The sequence below is a fragment of the Python bivittatus genome, unplaced genomic scaffold (genome assembly GCF_059951505.1).
Source record: "Python bivittatus isolate LINGU-HERP-01145 unplaced genomic scaffold, Pbiv_v1 ctg000330_np1212, whole genome shotgun sequence".
NCBI classification, from domain to species: Eukaryota; Metazoa; Chordata; class Lepidosauria; order Squamata; family Pythonidae; genus Python; species Python bivittatus.
In genome coordinates this window covers 19504181-19525907 of record NW_028277058.1, presented here as the reverse complement: position 1 = coordinate 19525907, position 21727 = coordinate 19504181, and the positions used below count along the sequence as shown (strand labels likewise).

Here is a 21727-nt window from a genome sequence, read left to right as displayed (position 1 = left end):
TTCACTGTCCTGTAGTAGTAGTAGTAGTAGTAGTAGTAGTATCCTCCTCCTCCTCCTCCTCCTCCTCCTCCCCAATGCTCAAGAGTCTGTTTCTTGGGCTGAAAGTGGATTCTGAATTCCAACAGGACAGAATACCTTCTGCTTGTTCCTGGCTGTCACGCTCATCAACTGAGCTTGCTCCTTTGTTTGATTCTTTTCCTTTTGGACAGTTGTTTCCTCTCAGATCCTGTTGTAGTGCTTCAGTTGTTTGATCTGATACAGTGTTATCCTTTCTTGTGAGATGAAGTGTGGCACTTGCTGCACCAATCCTCTGACTTTATCTTAAGAGAGGAGATCACAGTCACTTTGCAGCATTATCTCTGAATATACATATAGCCAGATCTTAACCGCAGTGTACGTACTCCAGTCAACAACTTCAGCATGAAATCTTTAAAATAATTTTGACAAGAATAAAGAGCATTTAATACATGGAAAGAACTCTGTTGTACTCAACTCTTCCATAAATAGTTTAGCTGCTTCTTTTATTCTGGATATTTAATGAGCTGATGCATTATTATTTTTTTTACATAAGTTCCTAGTAGACATATGTAAAAGCAGCCCTCCCAGAATGAATTTTATCATCATCATCGTGTCACAATACAGTATGAATGAGTTGTAAATGAATGCAAATGAAGTTTCAAAGGATGTTAACACAAAGAAACTTAGTTAAAATTATAAAAGCAAAAATTCCATTTATTTTGTGTTAGAACTTGAAAAGCTCATCTTGATTAAATTAACTGATGTTCCAGTCAAACTCCATTAAGTTAAAAATATTGGATCAAGTCACCCATTTTACTACATATTAAGTCTACATGTTCTATCTTTCAAGTTTGTATAAAGTATGTAACTTAACAGACACAAAAGTATAGGTTGATTTGCCAATGATTTTAATATTTCATTTTTCAGGATCAAATTAGATGAAACGTCAAAGATTCTGGAATGGACCTCCCTTTAATTGTTATATTTTATCAAGCAGTCAGTCTGCACATCAAGTAGTGAATGAGAACGTAATCAGTGGGGCAAGAAGTAGTAACACTACAGCAAATGTACCAACATCTATTAATTGGGACTATAATGCTGGGGGGAACATCATCTCCCCAATTAAAATGCTCTGTCTGAACTATTAACACAGTTACCGGTAGTTGAAAACTAGCTGGCAATTGAAAGAATCAGACAGAATTGAGGAACTGGAGACAGTTTTTCAAAGTATGTCAATGGAAAGGGTCTTGCTCCCTCTTTCCTTAGAAATGGGGCTGCAGTTTTGTGATAGAACATATACTTTGCATGCAAGAGATTCATTTCACGCTCTAACACGTTCAAGTACAGCTGAGACAGACTTGTCAGAAACTCCACAGCCGCTCCAGTCAACATAGCCAATACTGTGCTAGACTGACTGACAGGAGCCTGCTTCATTTGGTCAGCTATAGCACAATTTCCTCTGTTATTATAACATGAAGAACATCTGGCTGCTAGTAAGAGTTGAGAGGGAAAAGAGATGAACAGATAAATTAGGCCAATGGGGGGGGCTTGCTCTCCATATTCTGTTCTACTATCACAGTACATGATTGACAACTGATACAGTTTTTGACCATCCTTCAGGAGACCACCACACCAAACAAGCACTGAAATACCTCTAGCAGTTATAGTATTGCAATTCCTATCTTTTAAAGGGTTATAAATGTTCATGATATAAGACAGTCAGTTACTACACAATTTATTTTATCAAAGAACATCCAAGAAGTATGATAATCTGTTAACTTTGAAAGGAACTAGATTTTTAAAAATGACTGGGACCTTCACCCTGAAATAGTAAAGATGCATACAAGATGGATTTTAAAACACAGAATGCTGTTTCATGTTATTTAGTAAGTAATAGATTGTACCACGGTAGGCTACAAAAATTAATACAGTTTACTTGTAAAAACAGGAGTATAAATATTTTTCATGCTGGACATATAGTCTGTTACATACTAATTTTAAATGCTTTTAAAATTAAGAAAGAAAAAAGTTTCATTGGGTGAAATAGGAATTAATATGTACAGTGGGGCAAAAAAGTATTTAGTCAGCCACCAATTGTGCAAGTTCTCCCACTTAAAAAGATGAGAGAGGCCTGTAATTTTCATCATACGTATACCTCAACTATGAGAGACAAAATGGGGGGGAAAATCCAGAAAATCACATTGTCTGATTTTTAAAGAATTTATTTGCAAATCATGGTGGAAAATAAGTATTTGGTCACCTACAAACAAGCAAGGTGTCTGGCTCTCACAGACCTGTAACTACTTCTTTAAGAGGCTTCTCTGTCCTCCACTCGTTACCTGTAGTAATGGCACCTGTTTGACCTTGTTATCAGTATAAAAGACACCTGTCCACAACCTCAAACAGTCACACTCCAAACTCCACTATGGCTAAGACCAAAGAGCTGTTGAAGGACACCAGAAACAAAATTGTAGACCTGCACCAGGCTGGGAAGACTGAATCTGCAATAGGCAAGCAGCTTGGTGTGGGAGCAATAATTAGAAAATGGAAGACATACAAGACCACTGATAATCTCCCTTGATCTGGGGCTCCACACAAGATCTCACCCTGTGGGGTCAAAATGATCACAAGAATGGTGAGCAAAAATCCCAAAACCACACGGGGGGACCTAGTGAATGACCTGCAGAGAGCTGGGACCAAAGTAACAAAGGCTACCATCAGTAACACACTATGCTGCCAGGGACTCAAATCCTGCAGTGCCAGACGTGTTGCCCTGCTTAAGCCAGTACATGTCCAGGCCCGTCTGAAGTTTGCTAGACAGCATTTGGATGATCCAGAAGAGGATTGGGAGAATGTCATATGGTCAGATGAAACCAAAGTAGAACGTTTTGGTCTCAACTCAACTCGTCGTGTTTGGAGGAGAGAGAATGCTGAGTTGCATCCAAAGAACACCATACCTACTGTGAAGCATGGGGGTGGAAACATCATGCTTTGGGGCTGTTTTTCTGCAAAGGGACCAGGATGACTGATCCGTGTAAAGGAAAGAATGAATGGGGCCCTGTATCGTGAGATTTTGAGTGAACACCTCCTTCCATCAGCAAGGGCATTGAAGATGAAACGTGGCTGGGTCTTTCAGCATGACAATGATCCCAAACACACCGCCCGGGCAACGAAGGAGTGGCTTCGTAAGAAGCATTTCAAGGTCCTGGAGTGGCCTAGCCAGTCTCCAGATCTCAACCCCATGGAAAACCTTTGGAGGGAGTTGAAAGTCCGTGTTGCCCAGCGACAGCCCCAAAACATCACTGCTCTAGAGGAGATCTGCATGGAGGAATGGGCCAAAATACCAGCAACAGTGTGTGAAAACCTTGTGAAGACTTACAGAAAACGTTTGACCTCTGTCATTGCCAACAAAGGATATATAACAAAGTATTGAGATGAACTTTTGATATTGACCAAATACTTATTTTCCATCATGATTTGCAAATAAATTCTTTAAAAATCAGACAATGTGATTTTCTGGATTTTTTCCCCCATTTTGTCTCTCATAGTTGAGGTGTACCTATGATGAAAATTACAGCCTCTCTCATCTTTTTAAGTGGGAGAACTTGCACAATTGGTGGCTGACTAAATACTTTTTTGCCCCACTGTACATGCCAGTGCTATTCCATTTAAAGATCTAAAATGAATCTACTCCAGAAAGATTGTAAATTCTGTAATTTAGCTGTTTAGAGGAAAATAATTAAATGTATCCAAAGCTACAACCTCTCACTTCTAAACATAGTCTTCCTACTGTACTTATTTTTCCAGAGAAGAATCAAGGCAACTTTCAAATGCAAACACAATGGACCTTCTCAGATGTGCTCTCCCCAGAATTTGGATGATTTTGACACTACGGAAGAAATATGGGGAAAAAAAACCCTCATTCAGTTGATCAAGATCAAAGATGGAGAGAAAAGAGTAATAAGGAGAAAAAAGAATTCTCATTTTTTATTCTAATCGGTTTGGAAAAAGGGGTATGTATAAGAAAACCCTTGTTATCTTCACCTTGTTGCTCCCTATCACGTATCAGAAATATTGGACAAAAGTAAGTTCAGCAGGCTATTCTGTCACTGGGATGATATGTGATTAGATCAGTTTTTCTCAACATGGGCAACTTTAAGATATGTGAACTTCAACTCCCAGAATTCCCCAGCCAGCATGGGAGTTGAATCCACATCTCTTAAAGTTGCTAAGATGGAGAAACACTGGATTAGATAGTAACCCAGTCCTAGTTTTTCTATCAAAATCTAACAGAAATAATCTAGCTGCAAACATGAGAGCAGAGACTGAAAATTAACACGCTCTGAAAATAACAGTAAGATTTCAAAAGTATTTTTTTACCACATCCTATGCTGCAGCTGAAGAATCCAAGGGAATAATGAAAAAGTTAGAATGCTAGCTAAACACTGATCATTAATGCTAGTATTAACTTTTAAAGCATTACACAGTATATACCAAATATACTGGGCATTTTTTATTGAAATACCTTTGCCTATAAGAAACTGTCCAAATGTAAATAATTGATTTCTGATTTCTAAACTGACAGTTTGATAGGCACATACCTGGATTACCACATTTAGTGTCGCACAGCAACTCTCAAATCTTGATTCTGAGGGCTTTAGACCAGACTTTGAAATGTCTGATTCAAACTGGCTTTAGGATTTGATTTCTTCTGTTATGGTATTGATAATATTAATGATTAATAACATTTTATACTGTATATCATTTTCATTTTTAAAAAGCTGAATAGAGCAAATAAAATCATGCTTTCTCTACACAACATATAGGAAAGAATATTTTATGCAAATAAAATATTACAAAGTGTTTTAATTTTATACATGTTTAGTTGTAGAACAAGTTTATATGACTGTCATTATATGCATCTTAACGCACTAAAATACCTTATGAAAACTAAAACATTTGTACTTTATGTAATCTTTAAGTGACCATTCCTCAACCTGCTGTTCATCCAGACACTTGCTGGGAATTCTGTATATTATATTTCAAACAGAACTGTGGAACATCAAATTAGAGTAAGTTGTTTTAAGTTACATCTATGTCTTGTACTGTTATGATCAATGGTCTAATTTAACATGATAAGCATATCAGTGACTTTTCTATATTTATTTCTATAGATTCTAAAGAACAAGATACTGAGATTTACAATAATACTATTTCAAGAATAGCTTTGCTCATTTTTCCACCCAAAATTTATACCAACAAAATTTAGAAGGAAAGAGAATGGAGTGTAGATATGGATAAAAATATGGAAAGTTACTTACACATACTTTATTGTTAGCGTCCAAAAGAAAAGAAAACTTTCAAGAAAAGCAGAAAACACCTTCCAGGGAATATGCTTTTCATGTGCATTAATATGTAATAAGAGAAGCCTGCTTACATATGTGGCTTGGGAAGCCTCATTTTAAAAGTTTAATTTGGAGGGGAAAAAAATACAGTTAACACGCATGCATTTTCTGCATGGATCTTGGAACTTCATATAAAGTGGCACCATTTAAAGGGTTATACATACACTTGCATGCTTTGCATTTAAACTCAGATTTTCCACAGGAATAAACACAAGGAGATTGGAATCACTCCCAGAGTACATATTTAATGGAATTATTATCCACATGTCAAAAGGTATATTTAGCCCTAAAGATAGTAGTTACCTTGCCTATACTGTATTGAACTAAAAACAAAACTCCAGAATCTCCATGCATCATCTACTTCAGTAAATATCACTTTTACTTGGAAACTTTCAGGCTCTCATGAATTTTGTGCCTAACCTACAGGAGGTATTTTCTCCAATAAGACCAATTATAAAAGAAATCCAACACTGGCATTCAACATATGATGCTTAAAATGTGTAATTCCCAATAAGTTATTAACATAGGTTGTATGTCACATTTGGATTTATCAATTAGCTCACTATGAGTTTGTGCAAGCAGCTTTTTGACTACCATATAACTGAAACAGGTCTCTGAACTATAGCCCATTCCTAAAAAAAACTTTGAGTAGGTATGAACATACGTTCAGGTTCAGTTTTGTGAGACAATCCAATCACGCATGAAAATTAGCAATGGCTGTGTATTACTGAAGGTGTAAACTCATAATCAGCTGAGCCACTAATTCAGCTGCATTAAACATAGGTAATAATACCACATATCAAACACAAGGGACATTATTATATTAGGACAGGTAAACCAGCCTTCTATATAATTCTATCAATAATTAAGCTTGATAATACAGCCGAATCATTGTATATGATTATTTATATTATATATAACATATAAATTTTCATTTACTATCCAAAATTAAACTGTATGCTTATTATATATGAAACAGGATCTAATGTTTATGTATGAAAGTCTACAAAATCTAAATACTTTGGTAATGCTGTATCAGAGGTAAATAATTTTGAGAGGAGGCATGGTTATTCTGGATATTATATTTTGGATATTGAAACCAGAATCCAGTATATATATCTGGATCTCACTAAAATCAATGGTTAGTATGTATCAACTTGTTGGAATTATGACCAAAATGCTTACCTTTTCAATAATACAATAATATGTGTATCTGATACTAACGTACTGAATCCAAATGTTAATATTTGACTCTTCCTGATCAATGAATACTTGAGTCTTTGCAAGATGTCTAGATGTTCTTTAGCCAAGCACAGCAGACAAATAATTTATTCCCATAGCATACTTTCCGAGTTATTATTTTGCTGAAAAAATAATACATTTTACAATACAATTATGATTTTTGTATACTCTTATTATTAAGATAAGGCATTACACACTGCAACATTCATCTGGGGATTTATAGATTTTGGAAATGTAAAGTATTTCATTTGAACTAGAAGAAAAACTTTGCTACCAAAAGTTCAGTATAGGTCTGTTAGTTAATGCATCTCTTTATGTACATACTGAAGGACACAGCAGAAATAATACTTCATACAGTTTGATGAACAACATATAACTCATAAATCTAGACTTGCAAAAACGGATTGGGGACTTACAAAAAAAAAGTGCATCTTCTGTCCCTTCTGAACAATAATTTTAAAAATCTCCATGAACCCTATTACACAAAATAAATATTTTTAGAGAATTGTTATAAATATATTTGATTAAACATAAAATTAACTTCAATGTAATTTTAACGTTTAAATGAAACTTATATGACAGAGTTGCCTATACAATGCATAAGGCCATATGGCTTTAGATAGCATGCTTCACTGATTTTTGTCTTCGTATACTTTGCTCTCTGTATGCTCAAATGCAAATACGGAGCCCCTTCCTAAGCTCTTTCAGTAAAAAACAGCTCTAGATGCACGTATTTCTCATCAGAGCTCTGACGTACATAAAGAATTACTATATCAATGAGATTTACTCAGTCATAATAATTACATGTTATATATTCAGGCTAGCATATACTATAGCATAATTTTTTTTATCCCCATATTCTCTGGCTGCATCATAATATTTAAAAAAGAAGAAAATGGAAAGATAGAATACAGCTCCTCAATAATTGATATACATCATGCTAGCCTAGCATGAGGATAAGCTATTTCTATTCTATAGCAAAGACGGCCAGTTTGGTGTAGTGGTTAAGGCACCAGGCTAGAAACCAAGAGATTGTGAGTTCTAGTCCCACCTGAGATATTAAATCCAGCTGGGTGTCCTTGGGCCAGTCACTCTCTCTCAGCCCTAGGAGGGAGGCAATGGCAAACCATTAACTTTAACACCAAATGTCAAAGAGGAGCTTGTAATAAGAAAACACTGCAGTGCTTTTAATAATTCCAAAGAGCTAATCCACTCAAATATTTATTTTAAAAAGCCACAGCAGCATGGTCGTGTAGGGAAATTCTGTTATAAACTGAGTAGTTCACAAAGGATTTCCAAGGTTACTGATGGCTATATTATTACCTTTGGTGAGCAAAACTGACACCCCTTCTTCCTTGTTCCCCTCCAGGTTTATTTCTGTGCCATCCTCGTTCTTTTGTTTTGTGCTGCTTTGGTGTTTTTGTATTGTTGTTTTTAAAATATTGTTAACAATTTGTAAACTACCCAAAGTCACTGGGAGTTGGGCAGCATATAAATGTAATAAACTATTATCATATAGAAGAGTTTGGCTGTATCTGTGGATAGCTTGGTAAATGCCATAATTTCTTCACATCTTCTTGGTACAAGCCAAGATAACTACAAATAACTACAGAATTCATACATTATCCCTTTGTTCTCCAGAGAGGACATTTACTCATCTAAGACTGCAACATATAGTTAACATTCTTTTTAAAACCAGGCTGTTTTCAAACATTACCATAACCGTGAGCCTATACTATCTAAGGATAAAGATACTGCACTAAGGCCAGGAAAATGCAGATCCCAGTGCCCACCTGGACCTCGCTTGGGTGATTTGGGCCAGTTCACTAAAGTACTTTACATGATTGTTGAGGTGAGAATAAAGGAAAAGAACAGTCCCATTCCATGTGTATTATCTTAACCTCTAGAGCACAAGTGCATAGTTTTTTCAGGCTGAGAGTTGTGCTTCCCCTTTGAGCAACATGCCAGGGCTGTACTCTGAACAAAAATATAGATTGGCTAGGGCAAAACTAAATAAGATTTAACCTAATTTTAATTAGTTTGATATGTACTTTTTTAAACATATGGTAAATATGATTAATAAGTAAAAAAGAGCAATAGCTGAAGTCTTGGCAGAGAGCCTAACGATGATTGAAGTCTACACCATAACATACACATTCTTACTTCTCCACCCAGTGATTTGCAACTCTCAGGTTCAACATGGAAGAAAAATCATAGCCCTTTGACTCTTACTTTTTGGTAAATCAAGTTCTGACTTGGGTATGTGCTTCTGCAGAGAAAAGCCACGTGTATCATCATTGCCTGTTCCACCAACATTTTATCTGGTATCCTAAAGAAACTTCCTCTTTTAGAGCCATAAGCTCCTCTTCATTCTATCATAGAGTATGGGAACAGTGGAGTTGTTACATGCTTGCTGAGATGTTATTTTACACCTATTCACACTGGAGTGTGGCAATAGTTTGTGGTGCAACAGAAGGTATAGTGACAGGAAAGGCACTGACATGGCTAGTACGCTCTGGAATCAAGCATCCACAAAGCAAAATTCTGAACTCTACTGATAGGATGCACGTGAGACAATGAACCCATACTAAAGTTTATTCCATGCATTTGCTCTGGGCACACTATCCTATTCCTGCTTTGAAAATTATACAATGATTTCTTCTGCTGTGGAAGATGTAGGCCTTGTTTCAAAGACTGACTTGAAAACCCAAGTTCACTTTGGCTAAGCCAATCTTTTCTGAGGCAGCCCAAGGAGGATAAATAACATAAATCACTGAGTTGTTTGGTGTAAGTTTCTCAGCTTTGAGGCATAGTCATCCCTGGACATTATGGAAAGAAACAAAAGAGTTTTGTTTATTGACCTTATCTTCACATGCACTGTGTTTGAATTTTATCCTCTTTCATAATCACTTTCCTATGCCTGATAAACCCCTCTTTAACCTTTGTAACTGAATTACTCAACGAACTATCTCAGAGTAACCCTTCTTTTTTCTCTTTTTTGAAAAGCAAGAGCTGAGGTTCATTCATGCTGATAAGACTCACACAATTATTCTCACTCAATAAATAGAAGAAAAGTCTCTGAGCAAACTAGAGTCTAAAGGTAGGGAGCCGTGGTCACTCTTCATGAGCCTTCTTTCAACACTTTCATTCAGCAACGCTTGCAGTTTTCAGAGGCCCAGGCAAAAAGCTATTAGTCAGCTCCCACAGCTCACTTTATGTACCTATATTTACATATACACTGACATGCACAAAGTCTAGTATCTATTACCGCAAAATCATTACGCTACTTGTACTCTTCACTGAAGAGGTAACAAGAAGTCCAGTCCTTTCCTCCCATTACCAATGCCATAGCCACAAAGATGAGCGACCTTTGGCCAAAGGCTCCAAGAAAGCAAGGATATGGTTGGTGACTGTGATGAAGAGAACAAGTGATAGTAATCAGGAGCACAAAGTGCCGCAATATCAGGCACAGAATTGCTGTTCTTGTTTACTACAAGAAAAAACATCCATCTATAATCATATTTTCTAACCTGCTCTGCCCAAATGTGTTTGGATTACAGATCCTGGGATTTCCCAGCCAGTATGATTAACAGACTTCTAGCAGTTATGATGTTAACACACGCAGAAGATGCAAAACTGGGAAAGGTTACCCTACAAATAGAGAGAAGGTATATGCATACAGCCCACCAGGAAGAGAGGAGACGAATTACTCCAAGCTGTGTGGCTACCACTCTCCCCTCCATTTCAGATTTTTGCTGTCTGCAGCATTCTGGGGTCTGCCACCTACAGTACTACTAGGCCAGTGTTTCTCAACCTTGGCTACTTGAAGATGTGTGGACTTCAACTCGCAGAATTCCCCAGCCAGCCACAGGAATTGAAGTCCACACATCTTCAAGTGGCCAAGGTTGAGAAACACTGCACTAGGCTATGGTATGAATCCTGGCAATTAACTAATTATATCAATCATTAATGCCAGATCAGGATCTACTAGGAGATAAATTAAATAGAAAATAGCAATGAATTTAAACAAATAAAAATGAGATAACCATCCTCATTAATTCTGTAGTGATACTTTTAAACATATAACAGTACTTACCCATTTCCTGGGCCGGCCTCTTGGTCGTTTTTCTCCAGTGGTTTCTGCTTTCTGTAAAAACAAAGATACATGCTATAGATCCAAATTATTTGTAATTACATTATTGGACAACCCTGGTGTTTGGGTAACTAGTTCCTGCATACTTCCTGCAACAGTGTTCTTTTTATTTATCTACTGATTAGATGGGAGCCACCAAGAAAAAAAAATGCTATTATCTCTCTTGCTCTTACTCTTTCTCCCCCCCCCCCCCATTCTCTCCCTTTCTCCCTTATGGAGAAATGCTGCACCCATCCTTTCATAAAACAGAATGAAAAGTTCATTGTTTAAGGAAGGAAATGGCTTTTTAAAAAATGATAGACCATTCACTGTGATCTTCGTGTGTCTAGACTATTGATAAGAATGTATGGAAAGCAAATCAACATTCTTGACAAAAAACTATCTTTGGATGTATCTGTTTAAAGAACTTTTCTTTGTTTGTGGGCCAAAACAAACTCAAAATGTTAGCAATGACTGCTAACATAAAAAAGCTGGGGCTAGAGGAATGTAGGAAGATCAGGAAACATAGACTCTATACATAAATTGAATGCTAGACTATTCCGTGCATACTCAAAAGATACGTTTATTTAAAAAGTCATTTTATCCATCTTCCTCCTCTCCAATTCCAGACATGTTTTTGGTGCTAAGTACTAATTATAATTCACATCACACAAATATAAGAAATAATATGAAATTAAATTCTTGAATGAATTTAATTGAATAAATATATCTTGCATGAACACCCTGTTTTCTCTTTACCTTTGCCAATCCATTTGCAAAACTGGATGAAAAACAATTAAAAATGTTGAACGCTTCCATCATTTATACCCCAACAATATATATTATTACTCAGAAGGAAGTTTCCCTGAATAGGTTAACACATTGTGCAAAACTGTAACTATTACTTGTTGAATAAGCCCTTATAGCTAGGTTCACACGTAACACAATCATATCAACCATGATTTAACTTCTATAATGGATGTGTTCATAAAACATGCTAAGCCATGGCTTGCTTAGCTGTAATTAAATAAATAATAATTTGCTGGGTTCATATAAATTCTAAGCCAGAAACCATGTTTTATAAATCACAATGGTTGGATTGATAAACATACCAAAGCAAAAACTAACTAATTACATCATGGCTTACAGCAATATGTGAACCCACCTCCTGACTACTATGAGAATCATTAAATGTTCACAAGACTGCAACCTTAAGATTTAAGCAGCACTTCCCCTGCATTACTTCCAATAAAATTTACAGCAGCCCTATAAGTTAATATTGATACTACAATATTAACTATAGTGTTAAAAAGAGGAGGGTGATAAGATGCAGTTAAGTAACAATGAGTTGCATAAAAACATTACACAAATGGTAAAGCAGAATTGTAATTTCAAAAAAAAAAAGTCAGATTTACTCAGATACTGGTGCATGTTGTTTGACCACTGCTGCTTGGCTAATTCTGCTCGTAGGTATGGCTAATATATTCTGAAAGATCAGTCCACAAAGGCTTAGAAAAGAAACAAGGCAAAGTTCCCAGCATAATGTTAAACAAGCCACAGATGGAGCCATAGGCAGGAATACCTAACCATTATAGTACACTATTCTTAGTTTAAGGCTGGGCGGTGAAAATCTGAACAATCACTAGATGGGAGGAAAGTCCGGGTTTTTTTTGGTTTTTTTTACTGTCCTGGTTTACTATTACCTGCATTATAAGTGAACAAAGTTAAAATTATTATTTAAATATGAACAATCAGGCAAACTAGTAACAGGCAAAGCTAGCTTTCCATTTTGTATAACCTGCATCTGTATAGCAAAAGATACACTACAGTAAACCACAGGCTAAAAAACAAATTTAAAATTAAAATAATATTTAAAAACACTTTTAAACAATTTTCAAAAGCAAAAGAGTGTATTAGGCTTTATATTGCTTCTCTTTTAGCTACTAAAACTTTCTAAGGCATTCTATAGTTACCTATTTTCTTCATAGGTGGGAGATTTAAAATTTTATTCCCCTTTTTAAATTTATTATTAAATTTATATGCCGCCCATCTCCTCCAGAGCTATGCTTAACACCAGTTATTACATATCTCACAAATTTAGGCTTTAAAGAAGCCCATCTAATCCCAGTAGTGCCTATACAGTGGTACCTCGGGTTACGAACACCTCTGCTAACGAACTTTTCGGGTTACGACCAGCTCCGGCCGCAAAAATTTACCTCAGTTTGCGAACTCCGCCTTGGGGTACAAACAGGATATGCGGCCATTTTCCCTCCCGTGACACGGTCCGCAGCCATTTTTCCGCCCCTGACACGTGGTCCGCGGCCATTTTTCCGCCCCTGACACATGGTCCGCGGCCATTTTCCGCCCCTGACACATGGTCCGCAGCCATTTTTCCGCCCGACACATGGTCCGCGGCCATTTTCCGCCCCTGACACGTGGTCATAGGGAGGGGGACTCTCCCTCCAAGCAATAGCCGCCTCCCTGTCCTCCACGCCAGAACGGATTAACGGTAATTACATTGAACCTTATGGGGAAATTTCCTTCGGGTTGCGACCAATTCGGGGTGTGACCAGAGTCACGGAACGAATTAAATTCGTAACCTGAGGTTCCACTGTATTCTGTAATTAATAGAGTATTGTCTATTTTTCTGTTTTTCCTTTAGTACTTCATCACTCCATTCTATCAGTTCCTGACTGAAAATCTTTGTACGTGACTACATGACAGTCATGACTTGTACATGACTGCCTTGTAAAGGGAATTCTGATATAACATGAGAAAATACTGCAGCAGTTTCTACTATTCCTTGACACATTGATAAATGTAGATAAATATCTATATCCCATTATAGGGAAGAAACGTGAAAATATAACATTCGCAATATTGAAGGACAAAATATCATTTAAAATGTGTTTTAAAAAATCTTCCTATTCAATCATAAATATCAGTTTATAGTGTAAATGCCATTTTCTTAAGACACCATGTTCAAACAACTCTTTCTGCATAAGGAAACATATCTGTATTAAGAGTTTATCACTTGAAATCCAGTGGATATTGCTTAAAATATTCCATCAATCACTCTTTCACTAGGGATCCAATTTTCTGGACATGTCTAGAATCAAGTTAGGCAGAAGATTAATCCTGAAAACATTTCAATGGTACTTCTCGGTTTCTAGTCAAAATCTGAATTATTACCTATTTTTCCATATTATATAGAGGGGAATAATATATATAAGGAAGTTGATATTAAATACAGAATCTGATATCACCCTCAAAATTTCAAGGATAGTTCCAAAAATCTGAAAGACCAGTAGATGGTAGCAAAGAGAAAGAAAAAACATTGCTCCCATCTAGTGATCAACTGTATTTTTGCAGCCCAGATTTGATAGCCTATCTTAGACTATCCTTGATTATTCCTGTATATTTCTAGGAGAAGCCCTCATTTATAAAATATTTTGGGGGGTTTTTTTCATTTCTTTTTTATCTTTTCCCCCCATTTTTTTTCTTTTTCTATTCTGTTTCATTAAAGGCACAACAAGCTTTATTATTCCTTTCATGTATGAAAAAATTGAAGGAAATTTACATATGGTTGTTTGATCAGACTTTGAATTCTGATATAAATTGACATAATTGGCATCTTTCAGACTAATATGCAATTAACTATTCACCATTTTTCACATGATATATATTCTAAGCTCAAAATAAATGCTTTAAATCCATTTTGAATACTCTTTCTGAGTACTGAATACACACATTTTGAATACAGACACACACACATTTATACAGCAACTTTAAAGAATCACATAAAAGAGATATGGGCAAACTAAAAGTGACAAGGACATATACCAGTCTACACCCATCCATCCATAATTTTAGGTTTTTCTGTCTGAAGAGTCAATTCAGCTAATCACTGCATCCTCCACATTTTAGTACAATTGATAACCCCTAAATTACTATTTTCTAGCACTGAGTTGCTTGTATAATCAGGTTAGCCTTCCTGGAGATATAAGGTATAAGTTTACGAACACTATGTTTATTTTCTGTAAATGGGGAGGTGATGGCCTTACAGGGAAAATTCTGAAATATCTAAAACTTTTAAGTAAAAAAGAAATACTCAAACAATTCATAATCCTCATAATATTTGAGATGAATCACCTGAGGAAAATAACTGCCATCATTTAACCATGTTCAGATGGGAAGAACACTAAAAGTCACATGGTTCCAGAGTCTGCAATAATCATATATGATCATCTATACTATAACATCTGGAAGAGTAATATATTTGTGTGTTTACCATTTTAGACCCTCTACTACTCTCCACAGTCGGGGGATGACCACATGAAAATATTTTGCGTGAGTCAGTTCCACAGGTAAACAGCTTCAAGCTTCAGAATTATGATAAGGAAGCATACTACATTCCACTCCTCTCTACAAAAGTAAAATCTGCCTTTTACTCATAACCTATACCTAAGTTACTGAGAAAAGAGTAGGCAACAGAGCACAACAGCACTACCAAAAGTCTACCAATCCACAGACTAGCTGGCATGCAGAGAATGCTGCCTGCATGAATTCATACAAATCAGCACATGTTAAAGTAATCAAATCACCGCTTTAGCAGACATGGTTTGCTTTGCATTTATTAGATTATATCTCTGACGTCTTTAATAACTATCACCAGTATGTGAATATAGTTATGAACTGTGCACATACCAAACTAATCCCATTTCTTGTTTCACCATGTGCCAAACTCTGCAGTCCCACCATTTTCTATTTACGAACATGGTCATAGCTGGTGTGAAAAGTTATTTTTAAGGGCACATTCAAGATTAAATATTAGTAACAGAGGAAGAACTCGTATCTTAATAGACCCTCAAGATCAAATCTGGCAGCAGTCTACAAAAAGCCATAAATTGCAGGCATTTCTTGGAAGTAAAGGAAACATGCTAACAAAGGCAGTTCTAGGAAGTGCTTTACTGGGGGGGGGAGGAACCACTGTTCTAAATAAAAAGATAGCTAGAGCAGCTAAAACCCTGCATCTTCTTTCACTCTATGTTTGCAAATTTGACCACAAAGGAGGGGACTGGTTTCTTTTCCTGTCCCAAGTATAAATAAATGGCAGTCTACATACAGATGTGATCTATGCTTGCAAATTAGGCTTCTTCCTCAGTGTCTCATTGTGGGTACTGTGGGTGATACTGTCTGAAGAATGGAAAAGACAATAATACGTTCAAGATATTCACACAGTTTAGGCTGTTTATCTTAACAGACTGGTGAATAAAAGGCATATAGATATTTCAGAGACAATAGATATATGTAATCTCCACGTTCTTTCCTCAAAGCAGTTTTATTTTTTAATAGTTAATAAACAACTTATTTTCCAACAAACTACAATTTAAGCTAGATTTATATTTTTAAAAGTAGGATGAATTTGATTTGTCATTTCATCTAATATGTACTTAAGTCCCATTAATGTGACAAGAACTCACTTCCAAACAATTTGTAACACTATGCCCCAAATATATATCTTCATTCCAGAAAAAATCAACTGTATGTATTTTATGAGGCACAAACATAGAATATGAACTATAAATCTAAATCTCCAGAATAGAAACTATAAGATATCTATCCTTGTTTTAGAAGCTATCAACAATTTTTCCTTATATTAAACAATTTTCCTCATTTCCAAATATTTAAAAAATACATTTTCAAACAACATAAGAATTTGTTCAGTGAAAGAAACATCTGAATTGGAACAGTGCAAAACATACAAGTACAAAGTACTTTCCTGTTTCCCATCTTTCATGTTTTATCTCTTATTTGATTCCTTCATGGACTTAAAACTTAAAAAGAGCTAATATTGCTACTGTTGTTTTAGCAAGTTCTGTTAATGATACATTCATTTAGTTGTGGGTTTTATATTACTGTTTTTATGGGCTATTCCCTGGAATTTGTGCAGCAGACATGAAACAAGCTACTCATTAGGTCCTGCAGCATTTTTATGTATTGTCAAGTTTCACACTACTAATTTCCTAACAAGCTCAATTTGTTTTTAAATGCCTCCCAGGCCCAATTTCTAAGTCTACCAGAAGCTGTGTAAGCTTTAAAAAAATGCAGCAAGAAATTTAAAATATACATCATTGAGCATTCCTGGACAATCCCAATAGATTTAATGGAATTTGCTCTAAAATATAACAAAGATCAACATCCTATATACATATACATATGCATATATATATGAATGTCTTGCCAGCTGTAATACAGATTTTTAATTATGAAGTGTAGAGTTCACAAGAGAACACCTTATCAATTAATCAAGAGAGGCTTCTTTACTTGCCTCTGTAAATTCTACCAGTATACATTTATCTTGCATATTGTAAGCATAATACATTTCAATTAGTTACTTTGAGAAAGAAGCCACCTATTATTTACTATAAATTCTGGCAATATTTCCTTATGGTACATTCCACTTTTATGGTAAAATTATTTTAGCAGTGACAAGCCCTGCCTTCAAATCTAGATTGGAAATAAACATGTATATGTGTTTTAAAATTATGTAATAGCCATATCTCAGACCAATAAAAAGTTTACAGCTACAGTTAATAATGAATATATTTTTCCTAAGAATTCAATGTTATAAGGAATGTGCAAGCTACGTCACTTTATATGCAATGGAATTGCAAAGCGGATTATAATTCCTACAGGTTCAAAAGGACAAAGCACTTCTATAATTTATACATCTTTATGTATTTCAATTATAATTTGTTCATTAGACTTTACAAGTTTGTATTTTTATCAGCTGCTTTATCCATGGAAAGGCACAGTATAAATTAATTAAACAATACATATACCCAGTTTTCCCATTTGAGTGAAGAAATCGAATTCATATGAATATTCTTCTATAAAAACAAATCTATTTTCCCAATAGGAATGATTGGGATAGAGAATCATATATAGATCAGATTAATTATCTACATCTCAACATTCTTAGAAATTATGATTCTTCAAAAATAGGCAACACCAGTCCTTTTATAAAGTAGACATTTAATCTACGTAAAGAAAAACTTAACTGACAGTATCTACTGTAAATCCAATAACTATTGTAGAATATATTTTGGAAGATATATTTTGGAAGATTTTGGAAAATCAAGATATTCATGGACAGAATCCACTTACAACTTCTTGCACCAAACCTGTTTCAATTATCAGAACTTGAAAGTAGAACTGCCTCTTCTATAACTACCGTTATACAACTCCTGTGTTTCAAAGATCCACAGCATCTAGTAGATTGTATATTTTTAATGCAAAACTGATATCATTTGCAGAACAAAATCATTCTATCCTTAAAACAATCAACAATTTTAAGAATAACATATTTGAATTATGAACAAAAGTGTGGCTATTCCTTCATGAACATGTCTATTTAGAAAGAACTCATAATTCTTTCTAAATTAGCTTAATATTACAAAATAATCCTAAAAAATATGTTAATTAACTTTTATGTCTATGCACAATCCTAAACATATTTGTTCTGCAACTGAATCCAATAGGATCAATAGTTAAGATCACTCTGAGAGCTGATTTATTATCTAAATTTATAAATCTCAAATGCTATTTGCTACAAACATAACAATAACTCCTTACTACAAAGACTAGCAGTGTAAGTTTTGTGATATGGGGCAAATAGCAGACTCACTAACAGGGTTCACTGATCATGCTAAGCTATTATTTAAATTACCTGTGATTTGTTGAATAAGCCTAATATCTGGGTTCACACATAACCCTAAACCATACACAATGGTTTACAAAATCAGAGAGATTGATTTCACACATCTCACTGAATCAAAACCAAACACACAACATTATGGCTCAGCAGGATGTATCAACCTATGTAGTCCAATTTTCTGTTTCCACAGTGGCCAGCTAGGGACCTAAGGAAAGCCTATAGCAGGACATGAGAACCCTCCAGAAATTATCAAGCAGTCTCTGATCCTGGAAAAAGATTTAACACCTTTGAGACTGGTACCCACGGACAGCTGTCTCCTTAAGTAAGTTCAGTCTTTTCCCACGTAGTGCCCTCCATAAGCTTTAGAATCCCTGTTCCCAGCCTACAAGACAATGGTCATGAAATTCTGTGAAGGAATAAAGAGGGCTGCTCTAATTTTTCTTTAAAGCTATTCACATTAGTGGTCATTGCTACATCTCGTTATAGGAAATGTCATTGGCTAACCTTTACCTGTCTTATATTGCCTACTATCAACTTTATGGGATGACTCCAGGATTATGACTTCTAGCATTATGAGACATCCATTTCCTTGACACCATGTTTGATTTTATATACCCCTATCGTATCACCTTACCTGCCCCCCCTTTTTGGGGGGGGAATTAAAGTTTCAGACTTGTAATTTTTTTCTCCTAAGAAAGTTTCTCCCAGTACCTTGATTATTTTTGTTGTGTTTGTATGCAGCCTTTCTACAATATTCTTTTTTAAATTAGGTATATCACTGAAATATCTTTGGCATTTTTAAATTCCATTTGCAAAAACGGGGGGGAAAAGGGGTTAGGCAAAGGTAAAAGAAGTAAAGTATGGTTTTCTGTACTGAAACTCAAAGGAGCTAAATTAAAGAAAGAAAAAACATTATCAGCCCCTAAATTTTAAAAAAACACACATTTATCATAAGTTGCGACAAAACTAGTGTACACATATAAAAAACCCATACTTAAAAAAAACTTTTTAACTAGAGGAATACCACATCAGTATAACAATAACAGAATGTTTATGATATAATATTTGTACAGTAAATCAAAAACACTGATGGTAGTGACTGGTCTACCGGACAAGCTTCATGGCAGTTCAAAATTACTTAAAATTGATTCGTAAGGTCAGCAGTATTCTTATCAAGAAACTGTTAATGGCATAACATTATAGCTTGCATTTTCCCTGATTTTTTAAAAAGTTTTTTCTTGTACTGTCATGCCGTGGAATCTGTAAAGTTTAAGACAGGAAATTATCTGGGGACAAACTAGATTACTTCAATAAACTAATGAATTCATGCATCCTTCCCTTGACAATACTCAGAATGCAACAATCGTTCAAAATGTGGTATTTCTCCCCCCAAAACACACCTCTTAACTGCAAGCAACACAAGACAGCCTGGCATGCAACTCTAATGTCTGATGGTGTGTACGTGCAAGTATGTATGTATGTATATATGTTTGTGTGTGTGTGTGTGTGTGTGTATTATGTATGAAAAAACATATATTCTGATGATTATTTTATACTTAGCTACATATTTAATAAAATATTAGAGTAACAGTTTGTTTAGATATATTAAGAAATTTACAGAATTTGAACAATTTATGTTAGAAACTAACAGTGGGAGATACTTATTTTATAGTAGTGAACACAAATTTCTTCTATAGTACAATCTTGTATTTGGAAATTAAACATATGTAGAAGCTATAAAAGGGGGGTGGGGAATGGCTCCTCATACGTCCAAGATCCTCCTCCAACATTCCTGCCTGAAATATTATTAAAATGGCCCAAACTCCGCACAGTTCAGAGGTTAAACGCGAAACTGTTTAGACGATAGCTAAAAAGTGGGAGGTAATGAAAGCAAATCTTTTGTTCTGGAATAATCTCACCTTCTGAGCTGCTTTAGAGGGACTCTTGTTTTTGCTTCCTTTAGGTCTTCCTCTTGGTCTTTTGGGAGATGGCTCCCCTGCAGGTTCCTAAAAACAGAAAACACACTATTGTCCCAAGAAACTCAACACAAATCTAAATACAAACAACATTTAAGTGCACACACACACATATTATGTCAAGGAGTGACTCAAGTTTAATAGTGAAAAAAATGTTAAACCTGGGTAATAACAGTATGCGTTTATCTACATTAATTAAAATGTTTCTTCATAGCAACTTGAGCTCCATGGCAAAACAATGAAAAAGCATGTCTGATATTATAGTTGAAATACATTTTTCCCAACCAAATACAATTAATAAGAATAACTTTTGTCATCTAAATGAGTGGAGGCATTTTGCACTCACCTGATAATTGTTCATTAAATATACATTTGTAATCACTTGAGACTGGGATTCCTACCTTAAAGAACCTTTAAGGCACCTTTTTTTCTCTTGTTATGAAAGTTACGAAAGCCAGCTTTGCTTTGTTCTGTAGTTTACAATCCACTTCCATTTGTCTAACTTAATGGAATCTATATATTGTATGTGGGGGCTCTGCATGTTCTGGCCTGATGAGAAAACAGTTTAGAGTTTATAACATGACTGAGATTCAGATTATATAAAACCAGTTTTTGTTCAGATATTTCCCCCAATGGTTTCCGTCTGATAGTAAACAGAAGTCTCATTTCAATGTATAGGATTCCAGTTTCAGAATTCAAATGTTTATTCAATGAATCATATGGACTAAAAGAAAAAAAAAACCCACATCCACTTTCAAATATCAAACATTTCATTTGGATTACAGGATGAAGTTTGACTAATTAAGTACAGTTGTGAATGGATCTTAAAACTCTAGTGAATTCTTTAGGTTGCAAAATAAATCAAGTCTGTAATCCTATACACACTTACCTAGGACTAAAGCCTAGCATTCAGTGGGCTTACTTCTGAGCAGGCATGCATAGGATTTCACTGCACTATAACTGACACAGTATATTCCCCCCACCCCGCAAAAAAACAAAAAACAAAAAAACAGCAATAATGTTCAGCATTGATTGGGAGAAAAGCACATCTCTTTCCTGAGTATTTCATAAAGTATTCCACTTTCAGACAAGATTCTTCCACCACCACACACTTCTGCCCAAAATAAACTGGTACTGGAGAATATGGGAAATCTTGCTAGGATTGGGGGAGGGGGCCACTGCAATCACGATAGTTTAACAAAGGTAACACAAGGAATGTGTGTGTCTTGTTTAT

General features: G+C 35.4%; 1 protein-coding gene across 2 annotated transcripts in view; it reads right to left on the bottom strand.

The window, feature by feature from the left end:
• The window catches only part of HMGA2 (high mobility group AT-hook 2), a 149883-nt gene that overhangs the window by 126276 nt on the left and 1880 nt on the right, over positions 1–21727 (bottom strand). For both annotated transcript variants that reach the window (XR_015796404.1, XM_007421354.4), the window contains exons 2-3: positions 20437–20523; positions 10762–10812 (exon numbers count right to left, since the gene is read on the bottom strand). Coding sequence is in view for 1 of the 2 variants with exons in the window: in XM_007421354.4 (XP_007421416.1) it covers positions 10762–10812; positions 20437–20523 (138 nt within the window). In the remaining variant the exon portion in view is untranslated. The remainder of the gene's footprint in view (positions 1–10761; positions 10813–20436; positions 20524–21727) is intronic.